The sequence below is a fragment of the Cenococcum geophilum genome (genome assembly GCF_001692895.1).
Source record: "Cenococcum geophilum 1.58 unplaced genomic scaffold K441scaffold_17, whole genome shotgun sequence".
Classification (NCBI taxonomy): domain Eukaryota; kingdom Fungi; phylum Ascomycota; class Dothideomycetes; order Gloniales; family Gloniaceae; genus Cenococcum; species Cenococcum geophilum.
In genome coordinates this window covers 1,933,722-1,955,805 of record NW_027137575.1, presented here as the reverse complement: position 1 = coordinate 1,955,805, position 22,084 = coordinate 1,933,722, and the positions used below count along the sequence as shown (strand labels likewise).

The window sequence follows — 22,084 nt, the reverse complement described above, 5'->3', positions numbered from 1 at the left end:
TAAGGGCTATACTATAAAGTAGGCTAAAATAGCAGTGCGGAGTTATTATGCGATATTATCCAAATATAATAAGAGTAAGGAGTATCGAAATTTCTATACAGAAGACTTACCTACCCGTATTCTTATTACGTTAGACGCCCTAGCCTATAGTGCGGATATTCTAGATATTATCCGTTCTATTATATACGGTTATTATCCTAATAAAAGCCTAAATATAATACTATAGCAATTTAGACGGGCCGCCTAACGCGACGGTGTTACTAAATATATAATTATCCTTATTAAAGACTGGTATAAGGGCGCTCTTATAGATATTATACTGCTAAAGCGAAAGTTTTAAAAACCTATAGCCCCTTTATCTACCCGACTCGGCCATGACTTTATTACTGCTAGGATAGCGATATAGGAGAATAGGGCAGCGGATTTCGCTAGTGATCTGGCTTTATTCGTTATAATTAATAGTAATATTATCTCGCAGGTATTTGCTTGGGAGGAGGAGGATTAAATACTTAATAAGAATATAATATTATTAGCCCTGCCGATTAAGTATATAGAAAAATAGAAGAGGGTAAAGACTAATATAGAGAAACGGGCGGTACTTTTAAATATATTATACGAGCTCGCAAATAAAGCTACTGGATGTCTATGTAATATTCTACTTAAGCTATATAAGGAGATAAGTCTGTTATCTAGAGGTCCACGCTGTTGCTCTAATTATAATAATTCGTTGTAGGCTTATAAGGAGTATAATATTATCGCACTATATATTAGGAATATTGCGAAGAGTAAGTATTTAAAGGATCTATTTATAAGTGTTAAGAAGTGGATTAAAGGATGGCTTAATATAATATACTAGGATTAGGGACTGGACACCCCCGCCTAGTCGAAGGCGACACGCAGGCGAACCACCCAACCCTCCCACTACCCCCTAGATCTTCCAAGATACCCTGGAAGCATGGTACGAAAGGCAAACAAACTACAAAGATATACAGGCTAGGCGAAGGTGGAGCGCGTAAGACTAGCTGAAAGGATACACCTAGGTTTTCCCCTAATTAGGGATTTTTCCTATATAGAAGGTAGAAGCCTGCATGGACCTAGAATAGGGACCGAATCGGGCGATAAATAGAATTAATAATAATATAATATACTAGGATATAGTTTAGAGTCTAATTTCCAGTTATATTATATCCAATAATTAAATCTATATACTTTATATCTAACCTCTACTAACTTATAAGGGCCTTAAGTAAATATTACCTAAATGGGATTATAGCTTCCTAGGAGATAAAGTGGACGCGCTTATCTGCTTTATTTATAAGGAAGAAATGTGATACTTTAGTACTAGCGTTTTATAGGCTGCGTCGCAATCTAGTAGATATATTGCTATATCTAGAAGCTCGTTATAAATACCTCTACTATTAGTGGGTTAATAGGGACCTGTTAGTGTATTAACTATAAAGAGTGCTGGCCTTAATTAACCGTTGTAAACCGAAGTATTACCGCCCTTATAGCTATTATTAGTATTTAGCTCGTAAACAGATATAACTAAGTCTTAAAGAACTTAGCTTATATTAACCTAAGACTTATAGGCAAACTAGTCCTAGACTACGTATGCCACTCTATTACAGTTATCTTAATAGCTGGATGTTTAATATCCGCATACTCTAAATACACGGCTACCCGCTTAAAAATCGTCTAGTGTATATCCGTAGAACCCTTAACTTGACCTTTAGTATCCTAATAACTTCCTATAGCGCCTTTATTGTTTTTAATAGCTTCTTAATATAGCTCTATACGATCCTTATAATTCTCTACTACTTTAGTTTATATCTTAGAATAACCTAGGTATTAGTTTGCGGTATAGCCCTTAAGCTCTATAACAGAGGTCCGATAGTATTATTAGCTTAAATATAGGTGGCGCTAGTTTATAGCGTGGTGTTTAATCTCTATAGCGATCTCCGCGTGCGGTTATTGCGAATTAATATAGCCTTGTTAATGATTCTGCTAGCAATAGTCCGTTATTAGTAGTAATCTATAGTAATTTAGTGTTAACGGTAACGGCAAACTGCCGTATTATAGTATCCTCTATAGCAACTTAGTAGTAGGATACTAGAAGGGAATTAGCTTATATAGTAGGTGTAGACGGATATCTATAGGGTTGGTATAGTGGTTTAGCAGCTTATCTATTAACCTAGGCTTATTACTTATAGCGGCTTTTAAATAGTTTGTCTGACTAACTGTATACTAGTGCTTAATAACCATATACTTTGCCTAGTAGCTCACTAGTGCGGTTAGGAAGCTTATCCTAACGTATAGACTTATAGGCTAATATATTAACAACTATAGAGTTAGCTCCCTTCTAGCGGGTAGAATTAACTAGAGGTAAATCTAGCACTTACCGCCGCTCTGCTTAAGTAAAAAGTACTACCTCTACTTATATAGCTAGTGCCAATATAACTCTAAGCCAGTCTCTTTAGCTAATTCTTCCCTTTAGTACTACACTAGCTAGTAGTATAACCTTAAAAAAGACGTAGAGACGTCTATTTATTAATATTAGTGGCAATATAAGTATAAATGGGCTGTGGCTAAAACGCTAGATATTAGAGCTTATAGCGCAGCATTAGGTCTTAGCCCTTAAAGCAATCTGGATATTAAAGCTTATAGCATAGCATTAAATTTAAATCCTTAGGGCAGCCTAAGTATTAGAGCTTATAGTGCACTACTAAGTCTTAACTTTTGGACAAGCCTAAGGTTTAATATTTGTAATATAGTATTAGACCTCTAATTACGAAAAATTCCAAAGTTTAATATCCGCGGCGTAGTACTAGTTCCCAGGTAGTAGGAAATCCAGAAATTTAGAATTTATAATATAGTATTAAACCTCCGCTCCTAGAAAATCCTAAGGCTTAGGATTTAAGTTATAATACTGGATCTCCGCTCCTAGGAAACTCTAAGGCTTAGGGTTTATAGGCTAATACTTAATCTCCGCCCTCTAAACTAGGCGTAGTTTAGAATTTGCGTACTAATGCTTAATCCCCGCCTTCTAAATTAGGTGCAGCTTAGAATTTACAGTCTAATATTTAATCTCCACTCTCTAAACTAAGCATAGCTTAGAACCTACAGCCTAGTGCTTAATCTCCGCCCTCGGTTTTAGATATAACGCAGCTTTAATAGGTTAGTATTTAATATTCCTTAGCGTTCTACTTATTTATTAATTTAACTAAGACTTAGGCAGAGCTCTAATTAATATCTAGGTATTAAGTGTTAATCTCTACATACGCATTTAAATAGTCTATTAGATTTTTATCTAGAGAGATATTAAGGTTTATACCTAAAGCTTCTAAAACCTATAGAACCTATATTATATTAGCTATTTAGTTTAAGTGTTATATAAGAGGTAGTTAATATTTACTAAGGTAAGTCACTATAATAGTAATTATTTATTAGTAAGCTAATTTAATAAAATCTACAGCGCGGATATTTACCTTTAATTAACCTCCGCACCTTTTACCTCACAGCATTACACCGCAAACTTTATTATTGTTGTTTTATCTACTATCTATTAGCATACTACTATCTATAATGCCTTCCTTTATACCTCTAAATACGTCTAATAGCTATTTAGTTAAGGAACTTAATACGTACGACGTTAATAATAAAATAATTAAGGATGCTTTTAAGGACGCTCTTTTTTTTACTAATCCTTTAGAATCTTTACCTAAAGAGTAAGCTTTCTAATACTAAATTATGCCTATAGCTAATATAATTTCAGGAAATATATACTAAAGCACTCTTTATTAGATCTAGCAGAGTACTATAATAAGGTTATTACGAAATCCGCTAGAAATTTACTTACCTCTTTACTGCCTACCTCTTTGCTGCCTACTTCTTTACCGCTTGCCTCTTTGCCGCCTACCTTTAAGCCGCTTATTTCTTTATCGCCTACTACTTCTAAGAAATTTAATCCTTATTATGCTTCTACTTCTCTTAAGAGGCAGGCTAATAAAATTGCTGCGCAAAATATTTAGTATAAGATAGCCTTTAAATTATATATGTTAACTATACTCTTTTAGTATCTTATCTACTAATTTACCTCTTATAGTAACCTAATAGAAATGTTGGAGATTTTAGATAATAATAAAGAAAATAACCTTAATAACGCCGACTCTTTTAAAAGCCCTCCTTTATCCTCTTATAATCTCCACAGCTCTTATAAGCTCTGTAGTACACAGATAGCCTAAGCTATAATATTGAATATTAACGCGAATAAGCGCTTTCCTATTTAAGTGCTATTAGTAAATAAATAGTACACCCTAAAAGCTGGTGCTTAGGAGAATATAAAGGAAGCTCGCTAGCGGATATATACCTACGTCTAGAATATTAAGGGTAGCTCTAATATACTACGCGATCCGCTATATACTCTATATGTTAAGTAAGACTATAAATATCGCGTTTATAAGCAGAACTCTAGGTTATATTTTAGAGGTACGTGCTTAAGATATTACTTAAGTGGTAGGTTATATAAAAAGGTATATACTAATAGTATACTATTATTCTATTAGCTAATACGCATATAGGATAGTTTGCTAAGACTAGAGCCGGTTACACCTTAGTATAAAAAACATACGTAATTAGCTTCTGCTAGTAGTCTAGCTAAAACGCCTACTAAGAAGGTATAATATCCGCATCTTAATAATACGGATATTGCTAATATCCACATAGCTTTATACCCGCACTATCCCCCCTCCAAAAACCTCCCCTTCCCCTAAAACTCTTACTTATAGTAATATACGCAGCTATAGGGGCACCCGTTCCGCCACTACTCCTTCTACTCTTTTACTAATTCCCAGCACGCCTAGTGCTACTTCTAGTACTACTACCGCTTCCGCTGGCACGGAAAATATTAGGGTATATTTAGCAATTGCTGTTTCCGTATATATTAATATAGTTTATAAGCAGGTAACTAAGATAATAAAAGATATTTAGGCTATAGATCGCCAGTTAAGTAAGCTTAAAGATTCTCTAAGTAAGATAAAGGATAAGCTTGCGTTTATAAGGCGTAGTATTATAGCACTTATATATAACGCTAGGTTACTTAATATAGAATTTAAGTAAATGCCGGTTAGCTATTACTATAGGTTAACTATTATTATGGGTTTAGAGTAATAAAATAGTAGCTCTTACCTCTCTGCTACTATATATATACTTAAAAATTAAGTCTCTACCTTATATTTAATAGATATAATTAATATTATAATATCCATATAAGCTAAGATAAAGATATCTATATAAGCTAAGATAAAGATATCCGTATAAGGTAAGATAAAGATATTTATATATCCGCACCGTTAATAATTACTAAGGTAAATTATTATAGTAGTAGTTATTTATTAGTAAGCTAATTTAATAAAATTAGTAGCGTAGATATTTACCTTTAATTAACCTTCACACCTCTTTTTCCACTAACCTTTTACCTTACAGCACCGCACCACAAACTTTATTATTGTTATTTTATCCACTATCCCTTGGCGTTCTACTATCTGCAATACCTTTATTTATACCTATAAACAATATTAATACAAATAATAGCAGCTAGGTAGTTAAGGAACTTAATATACGCGAAGTAAACGAGGATACTATTAAGCACGCCATAGCTACTCTTACTAAGCCTTTAGACTCTATTCTTAAAGAGTAAGCTTTTTAATACTAAATTATACCTATAGCTAATATAATTTTAGAAAATATATACCAAAGCGCTCTTTATAGGATTTAGTAAATAATAAAAATATAAATAGAGCGAAATCCGCTAAAAATCCGCGTACCTTTTCGCTACCTACCTTTCCGTTACCTACATCTTTACCATAAACTACTTTACTATTAGTTTCTTCGCTATCCGCTTCTCTACTACCGCCACCTAATACTTTTAAAAGGAGGCTTAATAAGGCTTATTTATCTTCTTTTCTTAAAAAGTAGGCTAAAAAGGCTACTAATATAAATTTAAAGGCTAAAATAGCCATTAAATCGTATGTATTAGTTATACTATTTTAATATCTTATCTACTAATTTACCTCTTATAGTAACCTAAACATTTATAAGGTTTCTTTAGATAGCAAATCTTTAGACAGCGGTAAAGATAAAGATCTTAATAACGCCAACTCTTATAATCTCCGCAGCCCTTATAATCTCCATAGCCCTTATAATCTTTATAGTACTATAAATATAAATAAGCGCCTTCCTATCTAAGTGCCGTTAGCAAATAAATGGTATACTCTAAAAGCTAGTATTTAGGAGAATATAAAGGAAAGCCGCTAGTAGATATTAATACACATCCAGAATATTAAGGGTAGCTTTAATAAGCTATATAACCCGCTATATACTCTATACAAGAAGTATAGCTATAAATGTCGCGTTTACAAGAAGGACTCTAGGCCTTATTTTAGGGGTGCGTGCTTAAGATATTATATGGGTAGTAGGTCGTGCGGAAAGGTACGTGCTAATAGTATACTATTATTCTGTCAGCTAACACGCGTATAAAAAAGTTTACTAAATTTAAAGCCAGTTATACCTTAGCGTAAAAAATATATATAATTAGCTTCTACTAATAGTCTAGCCAAAACGCCTACTAAGAAGGTATAATATTTGCGTATTAATAATACGGATATTACTAATATCCACATAGCTTTATTCTCGCACCATCCCCGCCCATACTATTACGCCTCCCCCCACTAAGACCTTTCCTCCCATTAAGACTCCTACTTATAATAGTATACACGGCCGTAGAGGCACCTGCTTTACTACTACTCCTTTAACTCTTTTACTAATTACTAGCACGCTAGGTGCTACCATTACTGCTACCACTTCCGCTAGCACGGAATCTATTAGGGTATATTTAGTAATTGCTATTTCTACGCGCGTTAATATAGTTTGTAAATAGATAACTAATATAGCGAAAGATATTTAAGCTATAAATCGCTAGTTTAGTAAGTTTAAAGATTCTCTAAGTAAAATAAAGGATAAGCTTACGTTCCTAAGGTATAGTATTATTACGCTTATACGCAATGCTAGGCTACTAGATATTAAATATAGGTAAATATAAGTTAGCTATTGCTGCGGGCTAGCTATTATTACTAGTTTACAATAATAAAATAGTAGCTTATACCTTTTTGCTACTATATATATAGGAATTAAGTCTCTGCCTTATATTTAATAAATATACTTAATTAATATTATAATATCCATATAAGCTAAAATAATAATATCCGTATAAGCTAATATAAAGATATCCGTATAAGCTAAGATATAGATATTTATATATCTACACTATAAAACAGCCTACTACTACGTTATATACTATATACTAAGAAGATTATATACTAGCTAGAGTTAATATTAATAAAAAGAACTTAATTAATATATTAAGATAGAAACGTACTAAAAGCCTAAGTATTTAAAAGTCCTCTAGCATATTATCCATAGCCTTATTAAATCCGTCCTTATAAGGGTTATATAGTAAACCGCTAATATAAAACATCCATATATTAAAATTAGTAATACTACCCTATAAGAGCCACTCTAATCTAAGTTAAAGAATAGTAGGTGCCTTAAACCTAACATCCTATATACGCTAACGCATAATAGAAGTATATCCACAATTAAAATAATACATTACTATTACTTTTAGCATTTATTAAGCAACTTATACACTAACTATTATATATATTAGCAGAGGTATAGGTATAATATTAGAATAATAAACTATATAAATATATTTAGCAGCTTCCCCTAGTACCTCTATATTCTTATTAGCATCACTAAAGCTATATATAAGGGGATTAAATAGTAAACCGGCTACAGTTAATAGAAAGGCGTTAAATATATTTACGCTATTCTTTGCAAGTTTCTTATATCCGCGCTATAAAAGCAAAGGAGCCTTAAAATCCGCCAAGCGCCGCGTATATTATATAATTAAATCCTTTCTAATCTAATCTACAAGATAGCGGATATCTAGCACTAGAGACTTAGTCGTATATTTACTATTTATACATTTACTAAATATACGCTTAAAAATATCACAGAGCGCACTAGTATAACTTATTATAAGAACACTTTATTTAAACAACTCATCTATACTAAATATTAAATTCCTATACGTCTAGAGCAACTCCTTAAGTTAAAGATTTAGCAGTTTATTAAGGCAATCCGTCTTAAAAAAGCTATCTAGCCGCCCTTAAAGGTTAACTAAACTATTAGTAAGGATAGCCCATTAAAGCACTAAATTATAAGCGCTTATTTTAACTAGTCACTATAAGATTAGCATATTATATATATAGTTCTTTAATAAGCTTCTAGTAAAGTATAAGCAAAAGCAAGAGATTATACGCTTTAGTAGTCCGATATCTATATACTTAATAGCATATTTTAGAAGCTTATAAGTATTAATAACCTATAGAAACTAGATATAATTAAAGAACTCCATATTATAATTATTAGTAGTAGAGCTTAATATACCTATAAAGAACAACATCGCTACTAGCTAACGTGCGTTAGTAGGTAGCTCTAAATACTAATTTACATCGCGGTATATATCTCTTAAAAAAGCTGCTATATAGATATCCTTAATATACTCTAAAAATTGCTATAGAGATAGGTTTCGCATATATCGCTTAGCCTTACCATCTACCTTAATATTACACTTATTATAGATATAGAGTAGGAATAACGCAATAATATAAGCATTAAAGCTTTAGAGGATTAGCTCTTCTATATAATAAAACAAGGCCTTTTCCCTAGGAATATTACGCCGTCCTAGGTGGTTTATATAGGCATAAAGCGCTAAAAACTGCTACGCGGCTTTCTTACCCCTATAGAACGTACGCATAATTATATATAGGAAGTTTAATTATATATACCATAGCCCTAAAATAGGCAATACCCACTTATAGCTATTATACGCACCTTCCGCCTTAACCCGCTCCTCTTTATATAATTAAATAAGCTTTACAGTTTTCTAATCTCTATATACTAGAAAAAGCCAGTTATTAAAAGCGGTTTTATAATTATACTACAGTTATTCTAAGAAGATATTCTCTATTACGCAATAATTACCATTAATAAAAGCCTTGCTATTTAGAATAGGTCCTAGAGTTATATACTCTATCCTTTTATAAGGGAGAATATTAACTGCTAGTATATATAGATATTTAATATCCGCGTTAAAGTTAAATATACTATTAACTATAGTAGAATACGCGCATTAGATAGCGTCCGTAATAAAACTTATAGATATTTACTTCTAAAGGTTATTAAACCTATTTCTAGCTGCATTAATAACCTTATCTAGCTTAAGTTAACAGGTGTTATTTAGCATTAACTACTTAAGGCCCCCTTTAGGCATGCAGACTCCGCGTAAAATCTTTTCCGTAGTATATAAATTAAACTTACTAATCTTACTAATAACCTAATATTAAGTCTTTTAGTAATAGTTAAAGTTATTATAAATAATATAGACATTATTATAAATAGATAGAGACTTAATTAGTTTCTTAAGGGTTATTAGCATTAGAAGGGCTATTAGAATTAATAAGATCTTCCTTAGAACATTTAGCTAGCCTAAGCTTTTTAGCATTAAAAGTTTTATAACTATTAATTAAACTAAGGCTATATAGAAAAGATAGTATATAGCGCTTTATACTAAGCGCCTAAAGATATAGACTAAGTAGACAGGCAAAACTATTTACGGAGTTTTAGGTAAACCCTAGAAGAAATATAGAGGCAACTATAACTATACGTCCGCCGTACGGATCCTAACTATATTCCTCTCTATTTAGTGCGGATATCCCCTTAATAAGCTAGAATAGTAGCGGACCGTGCTACTAAACAAACTGGGCCGTATTCTTAAGGTTAATATCCTAAAACTCTATATCTAGAGTCTATATATTAAAGGGGCCGCGTTATAATTATAGTTGGCGGAGTTCTTTTTAGATATAGTAGGTAGTATAGGTTACTAGCATTATATAAATTTCAGCCCTATTAATAAGCTCTTTTTATATTTCCTTTTCCTTTAGTAAAGCAATAAGTAGGTCCCCTACTTTCTTCTTCTTCCTATTACCTTTATACCCATTCTTACTTTCTAAGTACTTAAAAATTAGCCTACAAAAAGACCAGCCCTATTAATGTAGAAGGTCCTTTACAATATTAACCTTCTCTTCCTTTAATATCTTTATCCGACTAGCAGATAAAATATCCACTGGAATATCCACTAGCTATATAAAGGGCTAGCGGCGTAAATATAAGCGTTTAGCGTTAGTATTTACTACACAGCTTAGCAGTATAAAGGTAGAATTAGGGCCTCTACGGCAACAAATTCCTCTTAATATTGCGTATATATAAGAAGCTAAAGATCTTATAACTTATAGAGTAGGCTTTTCTCTATAATTTAGTGTAATTTTTATATTAACAGGTATTATAGGAGGGTAGATTAATTTCGTTAAAGTTAATAAGGTCTTCTTATATAAACCGTGTTTAGGTTTTCTATAAAGCTTACCAAAGTGCCTTAGACTAAGAAAACGATTGCCGTCCTAAATCAGCTTAGCGGACGGTGCGGATATTCCTATATCCGCACAATCGATTTCTTAGTCTGAGCTCGCTGAGGTAAAGGAAGATGAGCTATGAATAGTTTATGTAACGGTCTTCCGTTTCATTATGAGCCAGAGGAACCGCCGAAGTTCCTCAAGGATGTTATCAAAACCGGGATCAAGAGTGACACGCCATCTGATGAGACCTTGAAAATCGAGTTCGTTGACTCACTAAATCTGATACGATTTTTTAACACGGTCCTCGAGTTCCTGAAACAGCTAATCCTGAGAAGCACCGAGAGCCACAAGTAGATTACATTGCGGCTACAGCTTATTGCTTCACCCAGGATCTCAATAATCCCCTCCTCTCGGAAGAGAGTATGTTGTTTCAGCGCCAAAAAATTCCAAACTCTTGTTTTCTTAGGATGATAGAAATACCGCGTTTTCTATAGCCTCCTGGCTCGATATTGTCGACCAGCATACATCGCGCAGTTTAGGATTACTTCGAACATAACATGAAGTAGCATACAGGGGATACCTGATCTAACCGGTAGAATATATCTCCCTGTGAAGATTTGCGGTTTCCGTCCGCCTTCCCAACGTGGGAAGCATGCTATACGTTGTCATGGTTTTGTTAGAGGCAACGTCACGCATGTGGGCTAAGAATGCCGATTCGGGGTGCTTTTATCTAGGCCCTCGTGGGAGAGCCGGTTCGCTCGAGGATGGTTACGATTTTATGACTTCATTGCTGGAATCGAAAGGTTTGTCAAACGTGCGTTCTAGGCTATAAATTTTCATTACAAGTCTATGTGTATCAGTACCCCTAAGGCTTTCGCCCTAGCTTATTTGCATGAGAGATTGCGGATACAAGTTCAATAGACTGCGGCCTTCTACTTCGACTGTCTTCTTACGTGGTCAAATTGTTTTGGAGCGAAGCAAGAAGCCCGAAGTATGATATGGCGGAATGATGACGTTTCAGAAGCTCTTTGGGCCCGGTGTGAGCTCTCTTCGCCCAACATCGAGAGATTCGTCAATGTCGTTTCAATTTCGAGTTTGTCGCAGCCACGTATTGACCGAGCATGCCGCGGAAATTTCTCGTCCGATTAGCCAGATTGGAATCTATCTCCGCCATTTTTCTAAAGGCAGTGACTACATCCGAACGGTTTGTTCAAATCCCTTCGTTAATCTTTCTCTTAGAGCTGGTTCTGTAGACGCCGTGTTTTCGAGACGCTCTTGCATATTAGCAGTTAGGGCGTATAGCCTTACCTAATAATTTGGGCGTCGACGATAGCCTATGAATTTGACGGCTAATCATTTGATCAAACCCGGTTCAACATCCATGACCTCTCATTACCCACTTGGGCCTTGGTAATCTCGTTGGCTCCAGTACTCTCACGACTTTCCGCTTTGAACTGCATCTTGATCAGATGCTACACTCCAGCCAATATCACATTGGATCATGCCGTCTTGAGTCATTTTCATTATTGGATGTCTGGAAATTCTCAATGCAGTTTCCCAAAGGATTTCATGAAAGCCCAACTGGATGTGCCAACAATATCCAATCACCAACACGTGATTCTCACAACCACCAACACACTTCACACCTAACAAAGCCCAATTACATCCCAAATCACACCAGGCCTGGCGAAAAAAATTCCCGCAAAACACCCCGCATCCGGACTGCAATTGCAGCCTAACTAATCCCAAAAAAACAACGCCCCGCGAGTCACGATACGTGCTCCACCAACACATCCTTCCCGAGCAGCCTCAAGCGCCCCGAAAACGCACCAGCCCGCCGCATCTTGCCACTACCCATGGACCTCCGGCAGCTCGTCTCGCCAATCACGCACTCGCAGCTCCCGGCGCTTAACCAGAGCATCGGTATCCCTACTCGTAATATTAGCTCCCCTCTAAAAGGGGACGAAACTGTTGCGGGCGCAGATTGGCCGGTGCGCGGGGCCACTCTGGTGGCGATTGGCTGGGTGTCGAGGACCGGGTGCGTTGATTGGGCGTCCGGGGACTCGGACGCTGCGCGGAGCGAGCAAGAAGGTTACAGTAGGCTGGGAATGCTGTCTGACTGGTGTTATGGCGTCGCCCCAGGCCACCTGCGAGCCGCGACACACGGGATGGATCTGACGCAGGGAGGGTGTGTTTGGGACGAACTGCTGCTGTTTCATGGCTCCCTGGCCGCTGACTCGGATAATACTTCAGAAATTATTGTTGTAAAAAAGGAGAGGCTCTTTCGTCTTTTTTATGCACAATCACATAATGCGTAGGTACTTTTTGGTTTGAACTTGGAAAAATTGTGAAGATAGGTATACTGGTAATACCTGCTCCGTTCCAGCTTCTCTACGGAACATGCTGGACTGCTGCTGCCCCCCGTCGTCTCCCTCCTGTCCCCCTACTTTCTGCTCTGCAAGGCAAGAAATCAGGCAAAAGGGGAGAATATTCCCCACAGTGCGCCCAAAAACACCTATAATGCGCCGCACATCTCCCTCACAAAAAAGGCATTCGGCGCGCAGTTGCCCTAAAAAAAATAATAACTCAAAGGCCTGTTCCTAATTACTCCAAAAAGTTCTCCCAAATGACAATCATGAAAGTGCACACGTGGACGCATGTCGTGGCCTTTCCTCTACGAGCAGATTCGAATGGAACAAAAGGAATATAATGATAATGATAATAGGCCTCCCAGATCATTGGTGAATGCAATGAGATTTATGTTAAAAGCCAGTACAGTAATGGCTGCTGTAGAGAGCGGTGCTCTCAGGTCGCCAGGACCCGAGGGTTGATTGGATGGTCGGGTGGAATTATGCAAGTGATGAGTTAATGAGAATGTAGGATGTGGTCAAGGGTGTTGAGGTGTTTTTCAGATGTTGAGATGAGAAGAGTGGTTGCCGGGATATGTGCAATACGGTGAAGGTGGACGGCGTCAATAGCATCCTAATTAAGGAGTGGATGCATGATGCAGCGAAGCAGGAGCAACGCAGTAGCCGCCAGTTGTCAATGCAAGACGCCCATCTTCTCATCATGTTAGACGCCCAGCCTATTCAACCTTTCTTCTCTTTCCCTTAGGCGCCGGGTCCAAAGGCGCAGGCGCCGTGGCCTCAATTGGGGTCCGACTGTACGTCACTGTCCTCGTAACTACCTGCCTCACACTAACCGCGCGCGTTGTGTTACCCCCCACTTTATTCTTCTCAAGGTCCCATGATCGTGGGGNCATGGTAGCAGAGTATGGGGAGTGAACTGAGTGTGCGCTCATTGGGGACCGAGCGGTTGCGGGCGTGAAAGGTGATTGGGGAATAGAGAGACGGGGAGTGCGGGCTGACGTTGGGCGCACAAAGGGCGTGGGAGGAGGTATGGATATCGCTGTTTCGGCTCTGGTAGGCGAAGGACGAGCGCTGGTTAGAGGTGATATGGGATGTTCGCAGTTGCAGCAACTGCTAGCTCTCGAGGAGCGGGTTGAGGATGTTGGAGAAGGCTTGTCTGCGGGAATGGGCCCGGACGTGGAAGTAGCGGAGTCATTGGAAGCTGCCGAGGTGGTAGAGGTGGTAGATGTGGTGGAGGCAATAGAATATGTTGAGGATGGCCGGTTCTCTCCAAAGGTAAATTTGGTGCTTGCTCCGGTGGACAGAGGGCTCATGAGCACTGGAGAAAGTGTCTTGAGGAAATCGAGGTAGGCAGCTGGAGGCGTAATGGGTGTCTGCTGGCTCTCTTCGCGCTTGATGTAGGTGGGCGTGGAGGCCATTGGGCTCCGCAGTTCAGAGGGATAAGTAGCAGAGATGGGAGTCTTGAGGGCAGACAGAGTGGGCTTCGTCGAGGTAGCTGCCATGGTGGTCGTGGTGGAGTATGCCGTGCTTCAAACGAATGACTCGGAATACTATCAATGAAGGTGGTGGAGCCCAGAAGCCTTGGAGAGCCGCGAGGTGACGGGAGGGAAGCGGTGGTACTTTGTTGAGCGGGTGCTCTGTTGTTATTTCCTCTTGCACAGGCGTGGGGCTGGCTTCAGCGGCCGCAGCGGGTCCTCGTCTGCTATTTTGAGCCGGGCGCGTAGAGTCGCCTTGCTGCAGGTGCATCCAAAAGACGGCCCTTAAGAACAGCAAGCCTGTGATGCAAAACAGCCGCCGGCCTTACTGCTTGGGGGCTGGCGCCGGCTCGCTTGTTGTTTGCTGGGGCTTCCGCGTCGCTGGTTGGTTCTGCCCGTCAAGCTTCAGCTTGAGCTCCAGGGCCCGTTGGTTGGCTGCTCGCTGCCCGCTTGTTGGCCCGCTGCTTTGCCTGCTGGTTGGCTGCCACCACCGTGACCGCCAGGCCGTTGCTAAGATGAATCGCAGGATTGAAACCACTGTGTGATTTGTGTGCGGCCCTTGCAGCTGTCCTCGTCTGCTCTATGAAACGCCCGCTTGATTGGCAGGCAAGCCTTCTTGGCCGCTGACTGAACGCTGTTGGTGATCAAACTGGGGAAAGCAACGTGGCCGGTGCGGTGAGTTTCTATCCGGGACGGCGTCGCCGGCTTGTGTGGTCGATGGGCTCTGGGGCTCTGTTCAACTGAGACAGCTGCGCGCTTTTCGTAAGACGAGAGACGAGGTGTGGTGAGATGCGGTGCGGAACGCTGTTCAAAGAGCTAGACCAGTCTGACAATGATCAATGATGCAAGATTGATGAATGTGGGAATATGGCTTGAATAAAAGGACTAATCCGCCATACTGGCACGACTCGACTTTATGTTGGCTCTGAACCTAATGCAGCCGCCGTGTGCTCTGCCTGCGCTCTGCCTGCGCTCGATTGCACTGCGCGCGCTTCCAACACAAGACGGACCTGAGGGAGCGAGCCTCCCAGGAGACCACCTGTTGGAATGCTGTTCAGCCATTCTGTGGTTTGCCGGCCGGGGCGCGCGCCTCTCCACGCCAGCGCTCAAAAGAGGCTGTGGCAGATTCGCTGCTAATCACGCCTTTCACTGGACCGAACAGGATAAACAGAAGCTTTGCCAAACCCCACATTGTCAGCGCTTACAGCCACAGGACTCCCATCCAGTGCGTGCTCCAGAAGCCTTACCCGGACGAGGCGTGCCAATGCTTCCCCATCATCTGAAATGCTACTCGTTGCATCCTTCTATACTTAAAATACCCACACCAAGGAAACTGAAACGACCAATCGACACCCATCTCCTGCTGCGAGTGATCTGAAGCCACCCGGAGATTTCTCGAATAGAGGAGAACAGAAACAGAAGCCGCTGTGCAAACAGTACTTAATAGGATATGCACCAAATATTGGAACTCGCTACTTAAAACAAAGAGAAAAGGCGAAACGAAGACGCATTGACGCCCTCAAGTATTGACAAGAGATTCCAGAAGCAAATCATTTGCAGCATCGCCCTCTTCGTAAGGTTTGACAAGGTCACCGACAGATATCGTAGGGTTCTGGGCTAACGGTGAAGAAACGTCGCGGAACGGTATGTGGCATGTGTGCTGGCCGAAGAAGACTTTCCCGTCAAAACGACGCGTCTTGGCCAGCGTGACATATGGTTCTTCGTTCTTTTCTGCCGTATGTTGATCGATACAGACCATCTGACACCTACGGCATGACCCCAGCATCTCAAAGTACTGGTGACCAATCTGTATGTAGCGCCAATGATCCTCTGCGTAGGGCTGCTCGTTCCCGGGCGTTGAGTCCAGGTTCTCGGCAACCACGATATTAGCTCTAAACACCTCAGCTTGCGCCGCCTTGCCGCCCTCCTCTTTAATCAATTCGTTAAGCCGGTTGAGGCTTGATCTCGAGATAGTGAGGATCGGGCTCTCATTTGACAACAGAATTGGTCTCATAGCGGCCGATAACAATGGCACTGGTTGCGTATCTGGGAATTCGCCTGGAATCTGCAGCCGGGCGGGTATTTGGTGCGGTTGCAAATGAGCCTTAGAGTGCCTTGACGACGCCGTCATATGGTTCCCGCTACCGACAGCCGGGAAACGAGCAAGATGACAAGCCACTCCAAGAGCTTCCGTAAAGATACGTGAAATCTCATTTGATTTGTATGTCTTAGCACTTATCGAGTCTCCGCATACCTTAGCAGTCTTTTGCTTGAATACACTGCCATCTGAGAAGAGTGTTGGATCTGCCGAGAGAGGCACAGTAAGTTCAGGGGTAGGTGTTGTAGTATGTAGAGAGTTGCCGAATCGTATCCGAAGAACACCTTCGTCCAGGTCAATACTTGGTCGGACCAAGGCCATCTTCGGGTAGCGCTTCTGGCTCAAGGCAGCTCCCGTGCCCTGATGGACAAGACACCACTCACGGTCCCAGGCAAGACCTTCTCGACGCACCTCCCAAGGCTTGTCCAGTGGCACCTGCCAGCCTGCACAGCTTTTGATGGGATAGATGGTTAAACTTTCCACGTGGAGAGGGCTCGCTGTTGGTGGCTTCATCTGAAGAGAAGACACAGGCGCCGGCGTTGACAGGGAGAAATCCTTCTGGGCGTAAAAGCCCCGCACAAACTCGACGAAGGAATTCACATCTTCCGTTGTGCTCATAGCCCCAAGGCTGGCGCGAATCATTCCAGTCGGCTTTGATCCCATGATATCGTTGTCGTTCCCACACCGCTGTCCTGCTGAGAAGTTTTGCCTCATCTCCCACGGAGCCAATCCAAGGAATGAAGCAATGCCTCCTGGATTGCAAAGCCCACCTGTCCTGACCTGGAAGTTCTTCACCGCTGAAAGCTTCTCAACTTCTGCATTACTCACCCAACCGCCATGGCTGCTTCGAATATTGAAGGAGACAATTGGTCCCTGGGTCTTTGGATTGCCGTAAATCGACGATGGCTCTTTGTACACTTCACACACAGCCGTGCCGTTTCCATGCCGCAGAGATGATAGTCCATTGTACAGTTCTTTTGCTAGGAACGCGGTATGCCCGGAGATCTGCTCAAGCGATCCGAAGAGCTCTTGATGTACGTCCATGGCCGAGTTTAGCGCCATGATGCTATGGATTGGCAGAGTACCATCTTCAAGTTGCTCGTGGAGAGTTTCGGACTTTTTCGCATGCCACCGCTCCTTCAAGCAAACAACCATATCCACGGTCCCACCACCGAAGTAGCGACGTCTGTCAAAGACATGGCCGGAAGCTTTGCGCACAATCAAAGCACCCAGATCTGGGAACCCAAATATTTTATACAAACTCAAAACAATGAAGTCCGGAGCCACATTGCCGTCGCTCAGGTCGAGGGGAGAGGTAGTCACAAAAGATGCTGCGTCTAGAAGAGTGTAAACAGGCTGTCTGCTCTTATTTTCAGTCAATCGAGAACGCTGGCACCAGTCCAGCGGAAGGCGGCGACCGTTCATATTTGACTGAGCCGGGTATGCAAAGAGAGCCGGTATCTGTAAGCTACCAGTATGCTCTTTGTCATTGTCCAACCAACACTCAACCTCAGCATCCGAGGTAAAGCATCTATGCTGCTTCGCAACTTCCCGCACCCCTACAAGACTCGTATGGGAATCTCGATGGTATCCGTACCAGAACCCATTCTCTTGGTCCCTAAATGCCTCCATGACAAGCTTTATCCCTGCAGTGGCGTTTGCAACAAAAATGACATCGAATGTTTCGGGATCTGCATTGAAGAGACCTAATAATCGTAGCCGTATATCTTCAATACGTCGCGTTGATAGCTGGGAGGACATGGAAGCTGAGTGGGGGTTGCCGTAGAGGTTCGATATCATGTCCGCCGAAAAACGCTCAACCAAGGACTTTGCGTACAGCGTAGTGCCGGCATGATCAAGGTATGTAGTACCTGTAAATGTATCAAATGAGGAGGTTATATAAGCTAGTAGAAGTAGAAACTTAAAACATACCTTGGAGCATGGGATATTCCCTCAGTCGTATATTCTCAACATTTTTGTTATATCTAATGTGCCCTTGTTCCCCCATGCTTTTCTATATCCGCCGTTCTCCCGATGTTTGGTATAATCGGAATTTTAAATATCTTACTTATCCTTTGTCTCGTAAGAGGTGTTGAGGTAAAGCCAAAGGTCCCATTTGGAGGTGATTTGAAGCTTTTGAGAGGGTAGAGGCCGTGATGACCGGGGAGCTCCGACAACCGGGAGGCTTCTTGCTTTGAAAATCTGCTTCCTATTAGGTGGGTATGTCAGCGTTCCTCTCCTAGAATCTGCGACCGCAAGATAGTTCTAGCGAATTAGACATTTGTCAATGCAACGCCTACAGTAATTGCAAGTTGGTTGCGGTTGTAGAATCGATCTTGGTGAGGAGTGGGGGTTCGCCACAGCACCGCTAGACTCACATTAACCATCTGGGTCTTAATGCTTTTTCCATCAATCCACTTGCACCCTAACCACGCAACAATGAATTAACAGCTCATATACTCATATACTCAAATACAGCCTTGTGTACGGCCAGCTTCCACACCCCACTTTGGCGAGCGCTGCGAGATTCAAATCCGGTACGCGCACCCAATCTCGCTTGATTGCCACCAACTGTACATAGTAATTGTAGCGAAGCCGTATGCTTGACTGCAAGAATCTTGCCTTCCTCCTCAGTGCCGTTGTAAGGTTTCCGCCCGAACGATATTTGACAAAGATCACGACACTGCGGAGGAGGGCTGATCGCGAAAGTTCTTGCAGCCAAGCATACGACTTCGAGATTGGATGTGCGTACCGAATTTGAAATCCCGCAGCGCTCGCTAAAGGGGGGGAGTCGTGCACATCGCTGTATCTACACTTGATCAAATCAATTTAGTCTTCCACCCCTACGTGCTATTTAATACATCGGCCCTAGATTTCCTACCTTACACCCTTCGAGGCCTTGGACTTGCCTCTACCTCCTCTACCTCCTCTATAGCTTGCTTAATTAAATATATATTTATAAACTTTATATCTAGATCTATAGCTACCCGCCTACGAATCTTTGAGCCTTTAAAGTCCTTAAGCTGCGATTATAGGTTACATATTTAAGCATCCTTATATAGTTTCTATAGTAAGTCGCTTAAACTGTTGGCTTACTTTTTATAAAAGCTACTAAGTCTTCCAATTAGGCGCATAATCGTTATTAAGGATTTAATTATCTAATATATATTATAGGGGTTCTTTAAGGTAACTATAATGTTAAATTAATTACTTTAAACTTGCTTAAAGCTTAACACCCTAATTAGAGCTTTACTCTTAACTTATGTAAATACTAAAGGTACGCTATCTATATTTAATTACCCTTACTATAAGGCCTTCCTCTTAGGCCTTATATTAATACTTAATAAAGCGATACTTCTTAATTAAATCTATATCGTTAAGAGATATAAGAGATATAATTTACTTTTGATATTTTAATTTAATAAAAAAGAAGTATAATAGATCTAGTGTTTATAGTATGTACGTTACCTATACTATCGGACTAAGTCGCGTATATAGGGTTGTTTTTATTAGGTTAGGCGTTAGAATAGTTTAAATCCTACCTAATAAATATATAAATTAATAAAGTAGCCGGAACTAATAACTTATAAGTATGGTATATGTTCTTATTATAGAAAAGATTTATAAATAGACTTATATAAATATATGGAGATCTAGAATTAGTAGTAACTATAGAGAATTATCTAAACTTATATAGAGATTGTTAGCAATAGACTATATAACGCAGTTCTAAATACTAGCAATATAGACTAAATAGAATAAAGGCGCGTTAATGGCGTAATAGCAAATAAGATCAAAGGCCAATGTTTAAATAATAATAATAATACCTATAGAAGACGCAACAAATATAAGGGAACTAATTAATTAAGGAATTAAAGCCGATAATAGGGTTTACTAGTCTAAGAGAGGCGGTAGAAGTATAGTTAAACGAATATAGATAAATTAAGCATTATAGCAGGTATTAAAACCATAGTATATCGCAGAGATAATAGACCTAAGTAGTATTAAAGAGTTAAGATAATAAAATAGAAAACTATAGAAACCTAAAGGTTAAAGATTAAGTAATTATATGATTAAAGTGTAAAGGCTAAACTAGGGATCTTAGTAGTAGAAAACGTTTAGGCGGACTCTATAGTAAGATAAGTAGTTTAAAGATAGAGCTTATATAAATTATAGAAAATAGGGTTATTTCGCTAGAGACTATAGAGGTAGTTAAAGTAACTATATAGTAAAGGGAATTAAACTGTAACGAGCTTTCCTAAAAGGTATTGTTTGTATCAACTTAATGATACAAGTGAGTCATATCCCGGGGCACGAAATACGTATAGTATCGTATGCTCTTTGGGATGGTGGTGACTGTCGATTCTATTGAGGTAGACTACGTGGTCTATATACTGACGCGCCTCCCCCTGATTAGTCAGCACCTAAGTGGTTGGTGCACCAAACGCGTAACCACGCGTTTGGTGTACCACGTGCTGTAATTATACACTGGCGGTACTTGGAAATGACTTAATTGTATCTAACCTCCGTAATCGCTTTAATGGAGCCGTAAAATACAAAAGAAATACATAGGAAATCCCTCCCGAGGTGCCTTCTGGGCTGCCTTCCAAACGGTGCTCTAAGCTGGTCGTAAGTCCTACTTGCGGTCCGTAAAGTAGACCGTACGGCCTTCCAACGGGCCATAAATGAACCGTAAGTGCTCCGTTAGTCTCGTTCCACCCATTCTATAACCCTTAGGTTAAGCTTATTTGTGTTAATTAGGGTTTTAAGAGCTTGGCACGGCTTTACCTTAGTTATAGCGTCTACTGGGTTATCTTCGGTGCTGATCCATTTGACCTCCATAATCTCACGTCGTTCGTAGGCCTAACGTAAGCACATTAGGTTGACTATAAGCCTCTTCTCCTGTGTTATACCTAGTTTAACTAGGTAGTCGTAAAGGGACTTTAAATTGGTGCATAAAACCAGGGGTAGCTACTCCAATTATAGGATCTTCTGGATTGTTAATTTAATTGCGGCTGCTATATTAAAGCCATGGGCTAGTGCATATAGTTTAGAAGCTAGTACGCTGCGGGTTACTTGTTTGCATTTAATTAAAGACCAATATAGTATATTTGCGTCCTAATTACGGTCCGTAAGTACAATTATAAAGCCAATTTGCGATGATAGGTCCCTATTATTAGCAAAGGAGGCGTCTATAAATACTATTACGCTAAGGGAATTTAGGTCTAGTGGTACAAAAGTAAGTCCTCTTATTGCATTGTTAATTTGCCACTAAATACGCTTATTTAGCTGCTTAATATCTTCCTCTTGCGGATCTATTACCTAGGCCGTAAAGGATAAGTTGTAGGCAGATTTAGGTTGACAGATTATAGCAATATAGGCGCCTCTTGCACGCTATGCGACGTATTAGTCCTTCATATTTATAGTCTTACGGGTCTCTCCGCGGGAACTGGTAAGGTCCGTAGGCTTTGCTATAATAAGCCTTAGGTTTTAAGTTTGGCGTTCCTATATTAACTAGATTAGGTTACCCTTTTATATAATTAAGCCTCTATTAAACTTAACTAGGGTCTACTTAGTTAACTGCTCTCGCGGCTTTACTAGGAACTTGGC

At 40.0% G+C, this 22,084-nt stretch overlaps 4 protein-coding genes across 4 annotated transcripts; 2 read left to right on the top strand and 2 right to left on the bottom strand.

The window, feature by feature from the left end:
• Window positions 1–12,285: 12,285 nt before the first annotated feature.
• On the top strand, window positions 12,286–13,008 carry K441DRAFT_81878 (uncharacterized protein). Its single transcript, XM_067654476.1, has one exon. It carries the CDS (start codon window positions 12,389–12,391, stop codon window positions 12,848–12,850), a length of 462 nt encoding a protein of 153 aa, XP_067504927.1. The 5' UTR covers window positions 12,286–12,388; the 3' UTR covers window positions 12,851–13,008.
• A 609-nt stretch (window positions 13,009–13,617) lies between these two features.
• On the bottom strand, window positions 13,618–14,403 carry K441DRAFT_686767 (uncharacterized protein; the record flags this gene model as incomplete). The annotated part of the gene is made up of 1 exon (XM_067652022.1): window positions 13,618–14,403. The coding sequence occupies one exon, from the start codon at window positions 14,401–14,403 to the stop codon at window positions 13,618–13,620; it is 786 nt and encodes a 261-aa protein (XP_067504926.1).
• Window positions 14,404–15,106: 703 nt separating this feature from the next.
• K441DRAFT_81870 (uncharacterized protein) lies at window positions 15,107–15,824 on the top strand. Its single transcript, XM_067654475.1, has one exon. The coding sequence runs from the start codon at window positions 15,293–15,295 to the stop codon at window positions 15,752–15,754; it is 462 nt and encodes a 153-aa protein (XP_067504925.1). The 5' UTR covers window positions 15,107–15,292; the 3' UTR covers window positions 15,755–15,824.
• A 71-nt stretch (window positions 15,825–15,895) lies between these two features.
• K441DRAFT_676889 (molybdenum cofactor sulfurase protein-like protein) lies at window positions 15,896–18,482 on the bottom strand (the record flags this gene model as incomplete). The annotated part of the gene is made up of 2 exons (XM_067651003.1): window positions 15,896–18,345; window positions 18,407–18,482. The coding sequence occupies 2 exons, from the start codon at window positions 18,480–18,482 to the stop codon at window positions 15,896–15,898; spliced, it is 2,526 nt and encodes an 841-aa protein (XP_067504924.1).
• Window positions 18,483–22,084: the final 3,602 nt, after the last annotated feature.

Excerpts from the sequence above, each read along its gene's own strand:
- K441DRAFT_81878 (XM_067654476.1), top strand. The coding sequence starts at position 12,389 with ATGGACCTCCGGCAGCTCGTCTCGCCAATCACGCACTCGCAGCTCCCG.
- K441DRAFT_81870 (XM_067654475.1), top strand. The coding sequence starts at position 15,293 with ATGTTGGCTCTGAACCTAATGCAGCCGCCGTGTGCTCTGCCTGCGCTC.